The 16,197-nt window shown below is 26.9% G+C and overlaps 1 protein-coding gene across 7 annotated transcripts in view; it reads left to right on the top strand.

Moving 5' to 3' along the window:
* The window catches only part of coro (protein coronin), a 76,563-nt gene that overhangs the window by 38,511 nt on the left and 21,855 nt on the right, over nucleotides 1–16,197 (top strand). For 2 of the 7 annotated variants that reach the window (XM_075313240.1, XM_075313234.1), the window contains exon 2: nucleotides 11,440–11,873. In XM_075313240.1, coding sequence (XP_075169355.1) covers nucleotides 11,676–11,873 — 198 coding nt within the window. In that variant the 5' untranslated portion in view covers nucleotides 11,440–11,675. Of the gene's footprint in view, nucleotides 1–11,116; nucleotides 11,154–11,439; nucleotides 11,874–16,197 lie in introns of all 7 variants that reach the window. The other 5 variants (XM_075313239.1, XM_075313236.1, XM_075313238.1 and 2 more) reach the window with 5 other exon arrangements.

The raw sequence follows: 16,197 nt of genomic DNA, 5'->3' as shown, positions 1-16,197 counted from the left end.
TAAAATTTTGAGAAGTTTGATAAAATTTTCTTAAGATTTTCAAAAGAAGAAATTAAACCAAAGATGCGAAATCCTCAATATTAGTCATAGCATATAAAGGGTGATTTGTTAAGAGCTTGATAACTTTTTTTTTTTAAAAAACGCATAAAATTTGCAAAATCTCATCGGTTCTTTATTTGAAACGTTAGATTGGTCCATGACATTTACTTTTTGAAGATAATTTCATTTAAATGTTGACCGCGGCTGCGTCTTAGGTGGTCCATTCGGAAAGTCCAATTTTGGGCAACTTTTTCGAGCATTTCGGCCGGAATAGCCCGAATTTCTTCGGAAATGTTGTCTTCCAAAGCTGGAATAGTTGCTGGCTTATTTCTGTAGACTTTAGACTTGACGTAGCCCCACAAAAAATAGTCTAAAGGCGTCAAATCGCATGATCTTGGTGGCCAACTTACCGGTCCATTTCTTGAGATGAATTGTTCTCCGAAGTTTTCCCTCAAAATGGCCATAGAATCGCGAGCTGTGTGGCATGTAGCGCCATCTTGTTGAAACCACATGTCAACCAAGTTCAGTTCTTCCATTTTTGGCAACAAAAAGTTTGTTAGCATCGAACGATAGCGATCGCCATTCACCGTAACGTTGCGTCCAACAGCATCTTTGAAAAAATACGGTCCAATGATTCCACCAGCGTACAAACCACACCAAACAGTGCATTTTTCGGGATGCATGGGCAGTTCTTGAACGGCTTCTGGTTGCTCTTCACTCCAAATGCGGCAATTTTGCTTATTTACGTAGCCATTCAACCAGAAATGAGCCTCATCGCTGAACAAAATTTGTCGATAAAAAAGCGGATTTTCTGCCAACTTTTCTAGGGCCCATTCACTGAAAATTCGACGTTGTGGCAGATCGTAAGTCTATTCATGATGAAATGTCAAAGCATACTGAGCATCTTTCTCTTTGACACCATGTCTGAAATCCCACGTGATCTGTCAAATACTAATGCATGAAAATCCTAACCTCAAAAGAATCACCCTTTATTTGAAGCCATTTTTATCGTTAATCCAAAGATTCAATATTTTCGTTTACTTAAAGTTAAATTCTTTAAATCAAACTTCTTTTTCTTTACTTTAAAGAAAATTTGTCTTAGTCCAACGACAAATTTCAAAGGTTTTTGTCCTAAATTTAATTAAACAAATTTGTATATTACAGTGAAAAATATTGACCTTATATCAAATATGCTGCCTAAATTTTAGCACAGATAATGTACACAATATTGAGGAAAACTTCTTTAATATAATGAAATTTTAATCAACATAATGAAATTTTAATCAAAGTTTATAATCTTTGCTTTACTTTTTTGTTTCAATAAATTTAGAACGCGAATCTTGGAAATTTTTGTTCATTTAAGTCTTTGTATGTCTTTGAACTAATCCATATTTTCTTTAAAGAAAGACAAATATTTTTGATTTAAAGAAATCGTCTTTAAATTAACTGATATATTGCATCTTTAGATTTAAAACAAAAACGCTTTAAATTTATTTTATTTATCCTATACAACAATACTTGCGCTTATATTAATTTTACAGGAATTTTGGTTAAAATGTATTTCCTTTGGTTTAAAGAATTTCTGGCATTTTTATATTGAAATATTTGTTGCAATTTGGATTATTAAACAGGCTTATAAATACGTACGTGAATAGCTTTATTGATATACGTACGTGAATGAAAATTCGATATAATTTTATTGATCCTAGATTTAAAGCCCTAAAAATGTCTTTATTTTAAAGAAGCAACATCTTTGGCTCGGAATCATTACCAAAATCCTTAAGGGAAAGTCACCATCTTTAAATTCAAGTAAACTTTTTTGAGTGTAGATAATGAAAATTTATTAAAAAAAATAATATTAGGCCAACATTTTTTTCAGTGTATATATACATATTAGTGTAAAATACTATTGTTTACATTTATTATTTGCTATAAATTTTTCCTACTAAATGAAATGCAATGGTGTTAAAATCTAAGCAAAAAAATTTAAAAAAAAATTAGCGGATAGCGGATAGCGAAAATCGATTCGGCCTATATTTAGTTTTCGAATCATCAGTTCATACTATAGAATTTTCAAAACTATATTTATATTACCTTATCAGAATGCTACTGAATACAGATTTTTAATTTATTATAGTTACGCAGATATAAGTATTGAAACATGTTTATATAGAATATAATTATTGACTCAATCCGCTGAAAATAGTACTATTGCCGTAAGCACAAAGATTTATTGTCCTTAAATTGCGGATCCCATAACACAAAACACATAATTCTCTGAAAATGAAATATAAGAAATGGACGTACAGAAACAATATTTTTGAATACCTTTATGTATGGGCAAAATTTATTCCAGATTTTAAATTTCAGGCAAATTGTTTGCAATATGTGTCAATTCTTAGAATATTGTCTGCTCCACCCACATTTACCTCTACCGTTTCTCTATGGGGATAATTCATTTACTATGGCACTTCTTTTTTTGCCCTATTTTATTATTTGTGATTCATAACCCTGGCATATTTTTGTGTTGTCTACTTGCCGCCTAATGACCTAAAAAGATAAGAAATTATTGTCATATTTTCCTTAAGAATTTTAGTATAGGAAAATTTAATATTATTTATCAACAAATTAACTTTTAGGAATATATTTCATCCTAATGATTTGTGACCCTAAAAAAAAAAAGAAATGGGCAAGCCCGTTATGCGTGAAGTGCATGGATGATCTATGCATTATGATGATTAGTTTGGCTCGCGACAATGGGGCCAACCAATCTGTTGTCCATTCACACTGACTATTCTGTTACCCATAATGAAATTTCCATCATTTCGTATACATTTTTTGTTTAATTATTCGACATTTCTTTATTTTCTTGGTTTATTTATATTTATTTAGTTTTTGTCTTTTTCTCCTACATTTTTTTCGGAAATCGAAAGCAACGCGTGAAAAGAAAAAAAAAATCGAAACTAGAACAACATAGAGGTGACAGCAATAAAATAAACTGACAGCGCATACAATTTGCCACAGTCATACTAAAATACCAACTCATTGTTAGAGTCACCCAACAAATTTTGTACACCTCAAAAAAAATCGCTTCTGTAACATATACCCCAAACAAAATATTGTTTGTATTGTTTAAACATATTATGTTTCACCCTAGGCATACACTGTTAAAAAAAATTTAATGTAATTTCTTTGTGTATATATATATATATTTAAGACGCCAATTGGTTACATGGTATGCTAGTTTATGAACATTATATTAAAAATATTGTGTTAAAAAATTTGAGTTTCAACCATATAATTTTTACACCCCAAACATATGAAAAACAGTCTTTCGTCCGTTTAGGAGTATATAAAATTTTAGTATTCCCATTAGTAGTTCGGTATCAAGTGAAGCATAGAAATTAACTAAATTCGTGTCTCACACAAAATAGTTCAGAATTTCTAAAAAAAATTAAATTTTTACTAAACAGAAAAATCTTACTTTGTAAAATTTTATTTCCATTGAAAAAATTGTCAAAAATTTATCTCTACACAGAAAAAAAATTACGTAGTTAAACTGAGGCTAAATTTAACTTATTTTTATTGGAAAAAATTTGTTTGCTTGTAGTTAAATTTTATTATTTTTCTCGAAATTTTCCACAGCTTAATGAAATCTTACTTTTTTTAAGTATGTCTCAAAAATTTTACGAACCAAACGTGAGTATAAAGTTCAATGACCGTACACATAAGTTCAATATGAACTAAGGCAAAAGAAGATTTTCGTACGATTCCCAAAAATAGTAAGAATGAACTACTGTATGGTTAAAATGGTCATGATTTGGCGCCAATGATTTTCTTCCTTACTTTTAGTTAATTTTTTCTTCTATGAGATGATGTCATTTCGTGAACTGCAGTAAAAAAGTACAACAGGGCATTAAAATTTATTGGTTTTAACGACGCTTTGTGGAAATCTCAAAATGTGGAGTAAAATTTAGTTCAATTTTCGTGCGAGGTTGTTCATTCTTCCTATAAAACAGTTCACCTTTTTTTCGGTGTATAGAAAATTTTGTCAACATTTTATTTCTATAGAAAATTTTGTCAAAATTTTATTTCCATCGAAAATTTTGTCAAAATTTTATTTCCATCGAAAATTTTGTCAAAATTGTATTTCAAAATTTTTTTCAAAATTGTATTTCTGTAGAAAATTTTCTCAAATTTTTGTTGCTATAGAAAATTATGTCAAAATTTTATTTCTATAGAAAGTTTTGTCTAAATTTTATTTCTTTAGAAAATTTTGTCTAAATTTTATTTCCATCGAAAATTTTGTCAAAATTGTATTTCTATAGGAAATTTTGCTAAAATTGTATTTCTGTAGAAAATTTGGTCAAAATTGTATTTCTAAGAAAATTTTGTCAAAATTTTATTTCTAGAGAAAATTTTATCACAATTTTATTTCCATAGAAAATTTTATCACAATTTTATATCCGTAGCAAATTATGTCAACATTTTATTTCTATAGAAAATTTTGTCAAAATTTTATTTCTGTAGAAAATTTGGTCAAAATTTTATTTCTAAAAAAGCTTTTGACAAATTTTTATTTCCATGGAAAATTTTGTCAAAAATTTATTTCCATTAAAAATTTTGTCAAATTGTATTTCTGTAGAAAATTTTGCCAAAATTGTATTTCTGTGGAAAATTTGGTCAAAATTGTATTTCTATAGAAAATTTTGTCAAAATTTTATTTCTGTAGAAAAGTTGGTCAAAATTTTATTTCCATAGAATATTTTATCAAAATTTTATTTCCATCGAAAATTTTGTCAAAATTGTATTTCTGTAGAAAATTTTGCCAAAATTTAATTTCTGTAGAAAATTTGGTCAAAATTGTATTTCTAAGAAAATTTTGTCCAAATTTTATTTCTATAGAAATTTTATTTCCATAGAAAATTTTATCACAATTTTATATCCATAGCCAATTATGCCAACATTTTATTTCTATAGAAAATTTAGTCAAAATTTTATTTCTGTAGAAAATGTGGTCAAAATTTTATTTCCATAGAAATTTTTTTCACAATTTTATATCCATAGAAAATTATGCCAACATTTTATTTCTATAGAAAATTTTGCCAAAATTTTATTTCCATCGAAAATTTTGTCAAAATTGTATTTCTGTAGAAAATTTTGCCAAAATTGTATTTCTGTAGAAAATTGTATTTCTATATAAAATTTGGTCAAACTTTTATTTCTGTAGAAAATTTGGTCAAAATTTTATTTACATAGAAAATTTTATCAAAATTTTATATCTATAGAAAATTTAGTCAAAATTTTATTTCTATAGAAAATTTTGTCAAAATTTCATTTCTATAGAAAATTTTGTCAAAATTTTATTTCTGTAGAAAATTTTGTCAAAATTGGATTTCTGTAGAAAATTTTGTCAAAATTTTATATTTATAGAAAATTTTTGCAAATTTTATTTCTATCAAAAAATTTGCCAAATTTGATTTCTTTATAAAATTTTGTCAAAATTTTATTTCTATAGAAAATTTTGTCAATATTTTATTTTTATAGAAAATTTAGTCAAAATTTTAGTTTTATAGAAAATTGTTGTTGTTTTTTTATTGCAGCTTAAAACCATACATTGACTAAACTACAAGTGTAGTTTAACCAACAGAGGAAAAGAATGTTTGTCAAATTTATTTATGCAAAGCCCTATAGACTACAAGATGGTTGGATGGGCGCACGTTTCGGAATTACCACATTCCTCATCAGCTCTGCAATGTGAACACTTGCAGCAAAACTATCAACCAATTATCAGAATAAATACAGGCAGTTTATTAAAACCAACAAAAACCACACTTGAACCCTCCGAAAAAAGGTTTTACATTGATAGCCGGCTTATGCCGAAATAAATTCGAAACAAACATCTCTCTTTTCCTATGCCGCTGTCAAATCATCGATTTGAATTCAGTTGGCTGGGTTTATTTTGAGCGTGCCTCCTCTTCTTTTTCCATTCGTTTTGTTTTGTTATTGTTGGTTTTGTTCTTTAAGCATTGTTGTTTTTTTATTGCAGCTTAAAACCATACATTGACTAAACTACAAGTGTAGCTTAACCAAAAAAAATTTTATAGAAAATTTTTGAAAATTTTATTTCCATCGAAAAATTTGCCAAATTTGATTTCTTTAGAAAATTTTGTCAAAATTTTATTTCTATAGAAAATTTTGTCAAAATTTTATTTCTATTGAAAATTTTGTCAAAATTTTATTTCTATAGAAAATTTTGTCAAAATTGGATTTCTGTAGAAAATTTTGTCAAAATTTTATATTTATAGAAAATTTTTGCAAATTTTATTTCTATCAAAAAATTTTGCCAAATTTGATTTCTTTAGAAAATTTTGTCAAAATTTTATTTTCATAGAAAACTTTGTCACAATTTTATTTCCACAGAAAATGTTGTCAAATTTTATCTTATCAAAATTGTAAAAATTGTATTTCTGTAGAAAATTTTGTCAAAATTTTATTTTTATGGGAAATTTTGTCAAATTTTATTTCTATAGAAAATTTTGTCAAAATTGTATTTCTGTAGAAAATTTTGTTAAAATTGTATTTCTGTAGAAAATTTTATTTATTTTATTTCTCTAAATAAACTGTGTCTTATCTCCAGCCACAGATTTTATTTCTTTAAAATTGAGCATTCACTACCTGAATCATTTCAGTCGTTTTTGTAGTACTAGTAGTATCATTATAACAATTTATGGTGCGATACACAAATATTTTGTGCATTTGAGCTCGAGATATTCCAGTGAAATATAACGAATTTACTCTACAACGCTTGAAATCTATAGCGAATAACTTTCTTTTTACATAAAGTCTGATGCAAATTGTTTTGGAGGCATGCAAATAATACAAGGGTTGTCAATAAATGAATAAATTTTCTATCACAAATGGACATCTCTCAAAAGATGATAAAATGTAAGAAATTATGCGACTTCACTTCAGGGGCATTTCACTGTATTGTAAAAAATGCTTATTTTAATTTAAGGCAAAATAATATTCATTTAAAATGATGTTATGATTCAAATGTAATACTCGATTTGTCATATGCTCTTTCTTTCTTGTTTTGAGATTTACTGTCAGTTCTATCATTTATCAAACAATCTGAAAGTGAGCATTTTTTTTTAAATTAATCTATTTAAGTGTAAGCTGTTTTTATTTTAATTAATTTGACATATGCACTTTGCTCACACAATCGAGTCTATTGACATTTCTGACATGTAGACAAATTGTCAAATGATGCGAAATCTATTCCATTCACCCACTCATTAAATTCGCCTGTCATATTTATAAGTGAAAACGCAAATGTATCATTACACATCACAGTTTGATGTGTCGTCTTATGAGTGGATATATGAAATTCAAGACGATATTCTCTTAGAAGAGCGAAGAAATTGCAAAAGACCTAAAACAATTCATGCACATTAAGGATGATCATGAATTGAAATATTTGCTGCTTAGTATTGATTTTGTATGTAAATGATCGATAATGGATTTATATATAAATCTTCCGAATTCTTAAGTGCTGCAAAAGTATCCAGCGAAAATGTGATATTGATACATAATAATATGCTATTGTGATTTGTAACTGTAATGGAGTTTATCGAATTCATTCACAGTCGTATGTTATTGTTAATGAAAATTGTATGAATTCTTTTTGTAGAGGCTAATCTTTTCACATACACTGAAAAAAAAGCATGCCCGGTTCCAAAGATTTTGTCTTTACTTTAAAAATTTTGGTATTGATTCCGAGCCAAAGACGCGGAGAATACAAGTAAGGATAATTTTAAGACACAATTCTCTTTTAAATTTGGGTTTTGTGTACTTGCTTCCAGGAAGCAAATTTTAATTTTTCGCTTTTTCAGCTTTTTTTCGTCGTATGCTATTAAAGTCCTTTAAAAACGAGTTAACGACAACTTTATTTTCCTAATTAAGACTCGACTTTCAGTAGAAATTATGCTATGTTTCAAGTAAAAAACGTCTTTAAAATAAAGTGTTGAAAAACATGTCCTATATTTGAACGATTTTTTGCTTTGTAGTCAAGATGCAAAAAGACAACAAATTTAAAGACAATTTCATTAAATTTAAAGAATTTTTCTGAATTATTAAAGTCAAATTGACCTTAGCCCAAACATTTTTTCTTTCATGTTATGATACCCAGTTTTAAGTGAAATCACTTAATTATAAGGACAATACGACTTCAGTGAAAAGTTTATCGACTTTTGGACAAGGAAAAAAAACTTTATATTAGAGAAATGCGTCTTCTATGCTAAGCAAAATTTACATTCGTATTTTAAAGACATGAAATCTTTGACCTCACGACAATATTTTTTTCAGTGTACCAATCTGAAGAATTGACCAGATATTGTCCAGTCTATTGGAAACTTCAATAAAAGAACATTATTCACAATAAGTATTCAAGTGTTCACATTGCAAATATTCCACTAGTAATTTTGTAAACATTGTCATGGCATTGTACACCCAAAAAAAAGTGAATCACTGAAGAAAATATAAATACATATCAAAAAATTTTAACTACAATATATTGTCGGAGGCGACCTGATTCAAATTATTTAATAATTTCTGTAAAGCTGGAAAAATATATCTTTCCATTATTTAATAACGTTTTGAATAAAAGCAAAAATGGAGTACTAATGCAGTAAAAGCAAAAATCAAATTACCAAAATAAATGGAAAAATGAGTGCAAATCATTCACAATAATTTTTTAGCTTCATAGCCCATATTTGGGGTTATACGATTGATGACAGTAACTGCTATAGTGTGAGAGTAGTGAACATGAATTCCTGGTCATTATGTGCAATAAATTCCCAGTGGATGAGAAAATATACCATCAAATTTAGTAACGCAGAGATAGAGGAAGATTTGAAAATAAATGTCAAGAATTACAATTTTGATGCAGTGTCGGATTATTTTGGATATGCTCACCGTTTGTGATAGAAAGATGCCAATAGATTGAACTAGTCAAGAAAGCTACAGATTGAAAGTGATAATTCACAATAATGTATTTCGATTAGTTGCCAATTTCAATGAATCTTAACTATGGGTTTAAAACTATTTCATGGATGTTTCAATAACAATAGTTCGGATATAAAAATAATTGGAATAAATTCATTTTAAGAAACTATGCAAAAAAACTAAGTCTAAACCAAAAACTGTTTATTGTATATTTAATGAAAAATATAATGATTGGAAACAGAATTTATATTTTTCTCGTAGAACAATGAACAAAGTTCAAACGGTGAGTCAACCATTCAGATATTTTCTAGAACAACAAGTGCTGCTTATTGTGAATCACAAGAATTAGAGAATTATTTAACCCTGTAATGTCCATACTTAGTTATCATTGGAAAATTAATGAAACAACAAATTTGTTTTAAATAAAAAATCGTAAATATCTTTATAGCATGTACAATATTTATTAAAAATATAAAACTCAAACTAGAATTCTTTTAAAAAGAAGATTCATGTTTAGATAAGTTTAGATCCAACCTAGTGTCAACCTCAGTTTATAATTAGAAAAATTAATTGAGGTAAAACATTGACATCGGATACTATTCTAATGTAATTATATATTTATTACTAGCTAATTATTCATATGCACCAAATATTCACTGATTCGTGAAATGAAAAAAAAAAAATATGATCTTAGATCTGGACTACAAGGGATTGTAGAGAAACAAAAAATGAGATACTTCTGTTGGCATCCACATATTCATTATATAGAGATGTAGATGTAGTTAGAGAAGAAAATTAAAAATAAATTATGTGACTGAATTTTTTGTTAAAAAATCTTAAGTTGTTTTGTAATTGATCATATTAATCTAATATCGAGGGAAAATCAATTTAGCAAAGAAATTTAATACAATGCTAGCAAGATTTTTATGGATGAGTTAGATTGGATGGAGGCAGTGCAAAACTCGTCATTATCGTCATAATGAATTTTGACAAAATGACGTTTCCTCAATTCACAATAGTACATTATTGTGATTTACTAATATAGTAAATTTAAAAAATGTATAGTTTTTGTCGTAATAATAATACTTTTTTTAATATTAGTTTATATTTATTAAGATTTCAACCACTTGCATTTACAATAGTATACTAATGGGATTTAGGTTTAATAACATAAACATAGACCAATAGAGGGACGTCTCAAGCCAATTCACAATGATTCTGTTTATTTGCAGTGTGCAGTCATGGCACTCAATTGTTCATTCAAGTGACTCAATTTCTTTTCGGTGAACGATAATTACCGTACAATTCAGTCAATTTGCATTAAAAAAAGGTGTAGATGTACAGAATTTCATATTTAGCCCAATTCTGAATATTCCCTAGGGAATGTGTTCCCTGGGAATTAATTTTCCCCGGGAATAAAATCCTCCTATTCTAAACAGTAGGAGAAGAGAATAACAAAGGAGAAATAATTATTCGAAGTCAGCTGATTTACTTCAACTGTTTTGAGATGAGCATTCGGTAGTTGGATGCATTCCATCATGACCGGAAATGATGAATTTTGGTTACAACTCCCTTGATTTTTTGGAGGAATTATTCCAAAAAAATGTCATCGTTTTTCCCTTTTTATTGTCATTTGTAATACCAATTTTTCCCCAAAGGAAAAATTTCCCATTTTCGAAGTTGGTTTAGAATAAGGGAAAAGGGAATAAAGAAAAATTCCCCAGGGAGATTTTGTTTAGAATAGTGGAACAGGAATAGAATAGTGGAAAATTCCCAGGGAATTGTTATTGAGAATTGGGCTAATTATTTTGAAAAATTTGGTGTTTTATTAAAAGGACAAAGGAAGGAAATTACAGGTCAATTAAAAACCACTCATTTGTAGAAGAAAGAGTGTCATATACGGTGTGCAGACAAACTACATCATTGTGAATGGACTTGAGACATCTATATATTTGTTGGCCTATGATATAATATAGGTTTCACTGGAATGCAACCTTTGTTTCCTATTTAAATGTTTTATAAAAAAATTTCGTTTTTGTTCTAATATTTCCTTTTTTTCTTTTCTTTGCAGATTTTGACCCAACAAATGTTACTGTTAGCTATCAGCTGTTCGTAGCATAAATCTTTGAAATATTCATTCACACTGTTTCTAAATCTTTTACTTCGGTCCATCGCTCTCGCTCTCTCTCCCTATTTCTCTGACTCTCTATTTTGGTTCTCTCACTTGCTTCTATAGCATGTTATGGAAGTGATTTAAGAATAACAATAGAGACCAGAGTGTAGATTTTGTTTATTTTATATTTTATAGTTTGGAATATTTCCCTTTAATTGTTGTTATTACTTTTTGTTTTGTTGGATATTTTTATTTTTTTTTTTTTTTTTGATTTGGCGCAGCAACAAACAACAAAATCCTCCTAACCCAAAATTTTCTTCAAACAGTGAGAGCTGAGTGCGCGCGCGAGTTAGTGTCATTGTTAAGCGGCGGTGGAATTCAAAATAAATTTGTCAAAATACCGCAAAAGCGTCATCGACGATAGCGGCAAAAAAAACACACACAAAAAAACAAAAACACCAGGCAGTAGTAGAAGCGGAGTGCGCAGTGAGCAGCAACAGTGAGACAATAGTGTAAAATGTCTTTTCGTGTAGTCAGAAGTTCAAAATTTCGTCACGTTTATGGTCAAGCTTTGAAACGTGAACAATGCTACGACAACATACGTGTCTCAAAGAGTAGTTGGGATTCCACCTTTTGTGCGGTGAATCCAAAATTTCTAGCCATCATTGTGGAGTCAGCAGGTGGTGGTGCCTTCATAGTTTTGCCACACAATAAGGTAAGTAAGTCAGCCACAAAAAACGCCACAGTCCCCATGGCCCCCATGGCCCCCATCCCAAAATCCATTTAGCGTGCCATGAAATAGATTTATGTTTGTTCTTTTTATTTTATTGTTAATAGATTAAGATTCATTTCTAATTCTAGTTACGTATGAATTTTGTTGTCGTCTTTTTCTAACGTTGACGCATATTTAGTTGGTGAAAATGAAGACGTTTTGATAGTAGGACGTTAAATCCATCATTAATGAGGAATTATTTGTATGTTGATAAATGTTTGTAATTTTAAAGAAAAGTCAATGGAAGCAATCAGTGTTGCCAGTATTTTTCTGGCTCTTGTCCCCAAATTATGATGTCTTCGTCCCCAAAAATCCCCAATACATTTTTGACAATTTTTTTAAATTAAAATTAAAATTTTTTTTAAAATAAGGCTCTGCTGTAGAAAATAAATGTTGACAAAATTTTCTATAGAAATAGAATTTTGAAAAAAAAATTCTTTAGAAACAAAGTTTTGACAAAATTTTCTATAGAAATAATGTTTTTTTTACAAAATTTTCTATATATAAATAAAATTTTGACAAAATTTTCTGTATAGAAATAAAGTTTTGATTTTTTTTTATAGAAATAAAATTTTGACAAAATTTTCTATAGAAATAAAAATTTGACAAAATTTTCTATAAAAATAAAATTTTGACAAAATTTTCTATAGAAATAAAATTTTGACAAAATTTTCTATAGAAATAAAATTTTGACAAAATTTTCTATAGAAATAACATTTTGACAAAATTTTCTATAGAAATAAAATTTTGACAAAATTTTCTATAAAAATAAAATTATGACAACATATTTTATAGAAATAAAATTTTGACAAAATTCTCTATAGAAATAAAGTTTTGACAAAATTTTCTATAGAAATAAAATTGTGACAAAATTTTTGTATAGAAATGAAAATACTGGTAACACTGGAAGCACTTTTAATTTATATCAAGGTTTTACATACACTTAAAAAAATATTGACGTAATACGAAAGATTTTCTAAATTTTAAAAAACAAAATCTACTCTTATTGGAACACATTTTTTTTAAATAATTTTTATTTCATTAAACTTATTTCATTTTCTATAGAAATAAAATTTTTACAATATTTTCTATATAGAAACAAAGTTTTAATTTTTGTATAGAAATAAAACTTTGACAAAATTTTCTATAGAAATAAAATTTTAACAAAATTTTCTATATCGAAATAAAGTTTTGATTTTTTTATAGACATAAAGTTTTGACAAATTTTCTATAGAAATAAAGTTTTGTTTTTTTCTATAGAAATAAAATTTTGACAAAATTTTCTATAGAAATAAAATGTTGACAAAATTTTCTATAGAAATAAAATGTTGACAAAATTTTCTATAGAAATAAAGTTTTATGATTTTTTATCTCATAATCTCGGCTATAGGTCTATAAATTAAACTTGAAATTGTTGGTTTCTTGTTTTTTTTTATTTACCGATATTTCGGTTGACTTCGTCAGAACCGTTTTCAAGGCTACAAATTACAAAATTGTACAAAAATTAATTACAAAATTCACAAAATAAAAACAAAGACGTTTTGATAGTAGGACGTTAAATCCATCATTAATGAGGAATTATTTGTATGTTGATAAATGTTTGTAATTTTAAAGAAAAGTCAATGGAAGCAATCAGTGTTGCCAGTATTTTTCTGGCTCTTGTCCCTAAATTATGATGTCTTCGTCCCCAAAAATCCTCAATACATTTTTGACAATTTTTTTTAATTAAATTAAAAAAGGCTCTGCTGTAGAAAATAAATGTTGACAAAATTTTCTGTAGAAATAGAATTTTGAAAAAATTTTCTTTAGAAATAAAGTTTTGACAAATTTTCTATAGAAATAAACTTGTGACAAAATTTTCTGTATAGAAATAAAGTTTTGATTTTTTTCTATAGAAATAAAATTTTGACAAAATTTTCTATAGAAATAAAATGTTGACAAAATTTTCTATAGAAATAAAATTTTGACAAAATTTTCTATAGAAATAAAATTTTGACAAAATTTTCTATAGAAATAAACTTTTGACAAAATTTTCTATAGAAATAAAATGTTGACAAAATTTTCTATAGAAATAAAATTTTGACAAAATTTTCTATAGAAATAAAATTTTGACAAAATTTTCTATATAAATAAAATTTTGACAAAATTTTCTATATAGAAATAAAGTTTTGACAAAATTTTCTATAGAAATAAAATTTTGACAACATTTTTTATAGAAATAAAATTTTGACAAAATTTTCTATAGAAATAAAGTTTTGACAAAATTTTCTGTAGAAATAAAGTTTTAACAAAATTGTCTAAATAAAATTTTGACAAAATTTTCTATAGAAATACAATTTTAACAAAATTTTCTATAGAAATTAAATTTTGACAAAATTTTCTATAGAAATTAAATTTTGACAAAATATTCTATAGAAATAAAATTGTGACAAAATTTTCTATATAAATAAAATTTTGACAAAATTTTCTATATAGAAATAAAGTTTTGACAAAATTTTCTATAGAAACAATATTTTATTAAAAAAGATTAAACCGATTTCTCAAAAAAGAAAAAAAAAACAACAAAAATCTCCAAGTCCCCAACTCAGAAATACCCCCTTTTCACAAAAAATTAAGGTAGAATTACATACCATGCGTTCAATGCGTACTATGCGTCCGATGATTGAAGAGTTGAAATTTCTCTTTGCAATCAAAAGCTCGAATAGTCTGTCGTAAACAGAAAAAAATCAACCCTTCCACCAACGCACGGATTGACGCATTGTGTGTAATTCAACCTTTATACCCAATTTGGGGAAAAAAATCACCAATACTGGTATCACTGGAAGCAATTCTAATTTATATCAAGGTTTCACATACACTGAAAAAAGTATTGACATAATATGAAAGATTTTCTAAATTTTAGAAGACAAAATCTATTCTTATTGGAACACATTTCTTTAAAATAAAAAAAAAAACTGAACTCAAAAAGTTAAACTTTGTTATAATTTTTATTTCATTAAACTTAGGATACTCTTTTTTTATCTCCTTAAATACGTATGCATGGCAAATTTTCTTTAATGTAAAGAAAATTTTTGATATAAAGATATAATCTTTAATTCAACTGAGTTATTGTATCTTGGAATTAAAATATAGATTGTTTCCTAAGAATGTCTTTATTAAAAAAACGCTAACCAATACCAAAATCCTAAAAAAAACAAGGAAACATGGAATTTTAAAAGATCTGCTATACAGAAAAAAAAAATAAATGTTTCCAATTAAAATTTTAATTTATTTTTAAAAAGTATTGTAATTGAATAATTATTTGTTCAACAAAATTTTTAATTGAAACAAAAATTAATTATATCAATTAATTTTTTAATTGGAACAATTTATTTTTTATTGACTTTGGTGATTTTTTTAATACTGTTTTTTTCTGTGATTGATGACATTTCAATTAAAACTTAATTGGATCAATTAATTTCGTTTGAATTGAAAACAAAAACTATTTTTTCTGTGTAATCTTTCCGTCACAGATTCCCTATAAGTTTTTTTTTTTTTTTTTTTTATCGGAGGTATTGTGAGATATTGCATTAGAAGATTTGTATCATAAATGAAAAGTGCCATTAAAATGGGTCCAATGAAACAATTTCATAAATACAATGAAACCTTTCATTATTATAATGATTTTTCTAGTAAATAACGAAACATTCACAATGAACATTTTCGTTGCCCTAGTGAATATTTTGCGATATGTAAATGAAAAAAGTAGTTGGCTCAATTGTAATATATATATTTTTTTAATTTAAAAAAAAAGACAAAAGGAAGACGGCTCTCTTCCCCGTCCAAGTGTCATCCCATCTTCTGGCCATATATCATAAAATTGGATGCCTTTAAATCAAGTTGGAAATCCTGCTTCCCAGATATTATAAAGAAGGGACTACCGCTTGACCCTTATTTTCCAAATAAATCAAAGAAATAAATTAATAAAAATACAGTTTCAAAATAGTCGGTCAAGTACCGCAATTTTTCTAGTACATTTTGTAGGTCAAAGAGATTGTACAAAAGAAGGCAAAGGAATTCTTCGTTTTCCTAATGAACTCCCCATTTGCGCCCTTAGGTTAAGTTAGGCATACTTCTTCGATTATACACTGAAAAAACAGTGAAACCACCATGAAGAACATTTTTGGTTAATTTTAGAAAATTTGGATTATTTTTAGAAAATTTTAACTAAACAGTATTACAAACGCCGATATCACAAAAATAAGTAAATATTTTTCGACAAATTCAA

Source organism: Haematobia irritans, chromosome 5 (genome assembly GCF_050003625.1).
Source record: "Haematobia irritans isolate KBUSLIRL chromosome 5, ASM5000362v1, whole genome shotgun sequence".
Lineage (NCBI taxonomy): Eukaryota > Metazoa > Arthropoda > Insecta > Diptera > Muscidae > Haematobia > Haematobia irritans.
The sequence above is the reverse complement of the archived record's forward strand: the minus strand, read 5'-3'. Positions and strand labels throughout refer to the sequence as shown.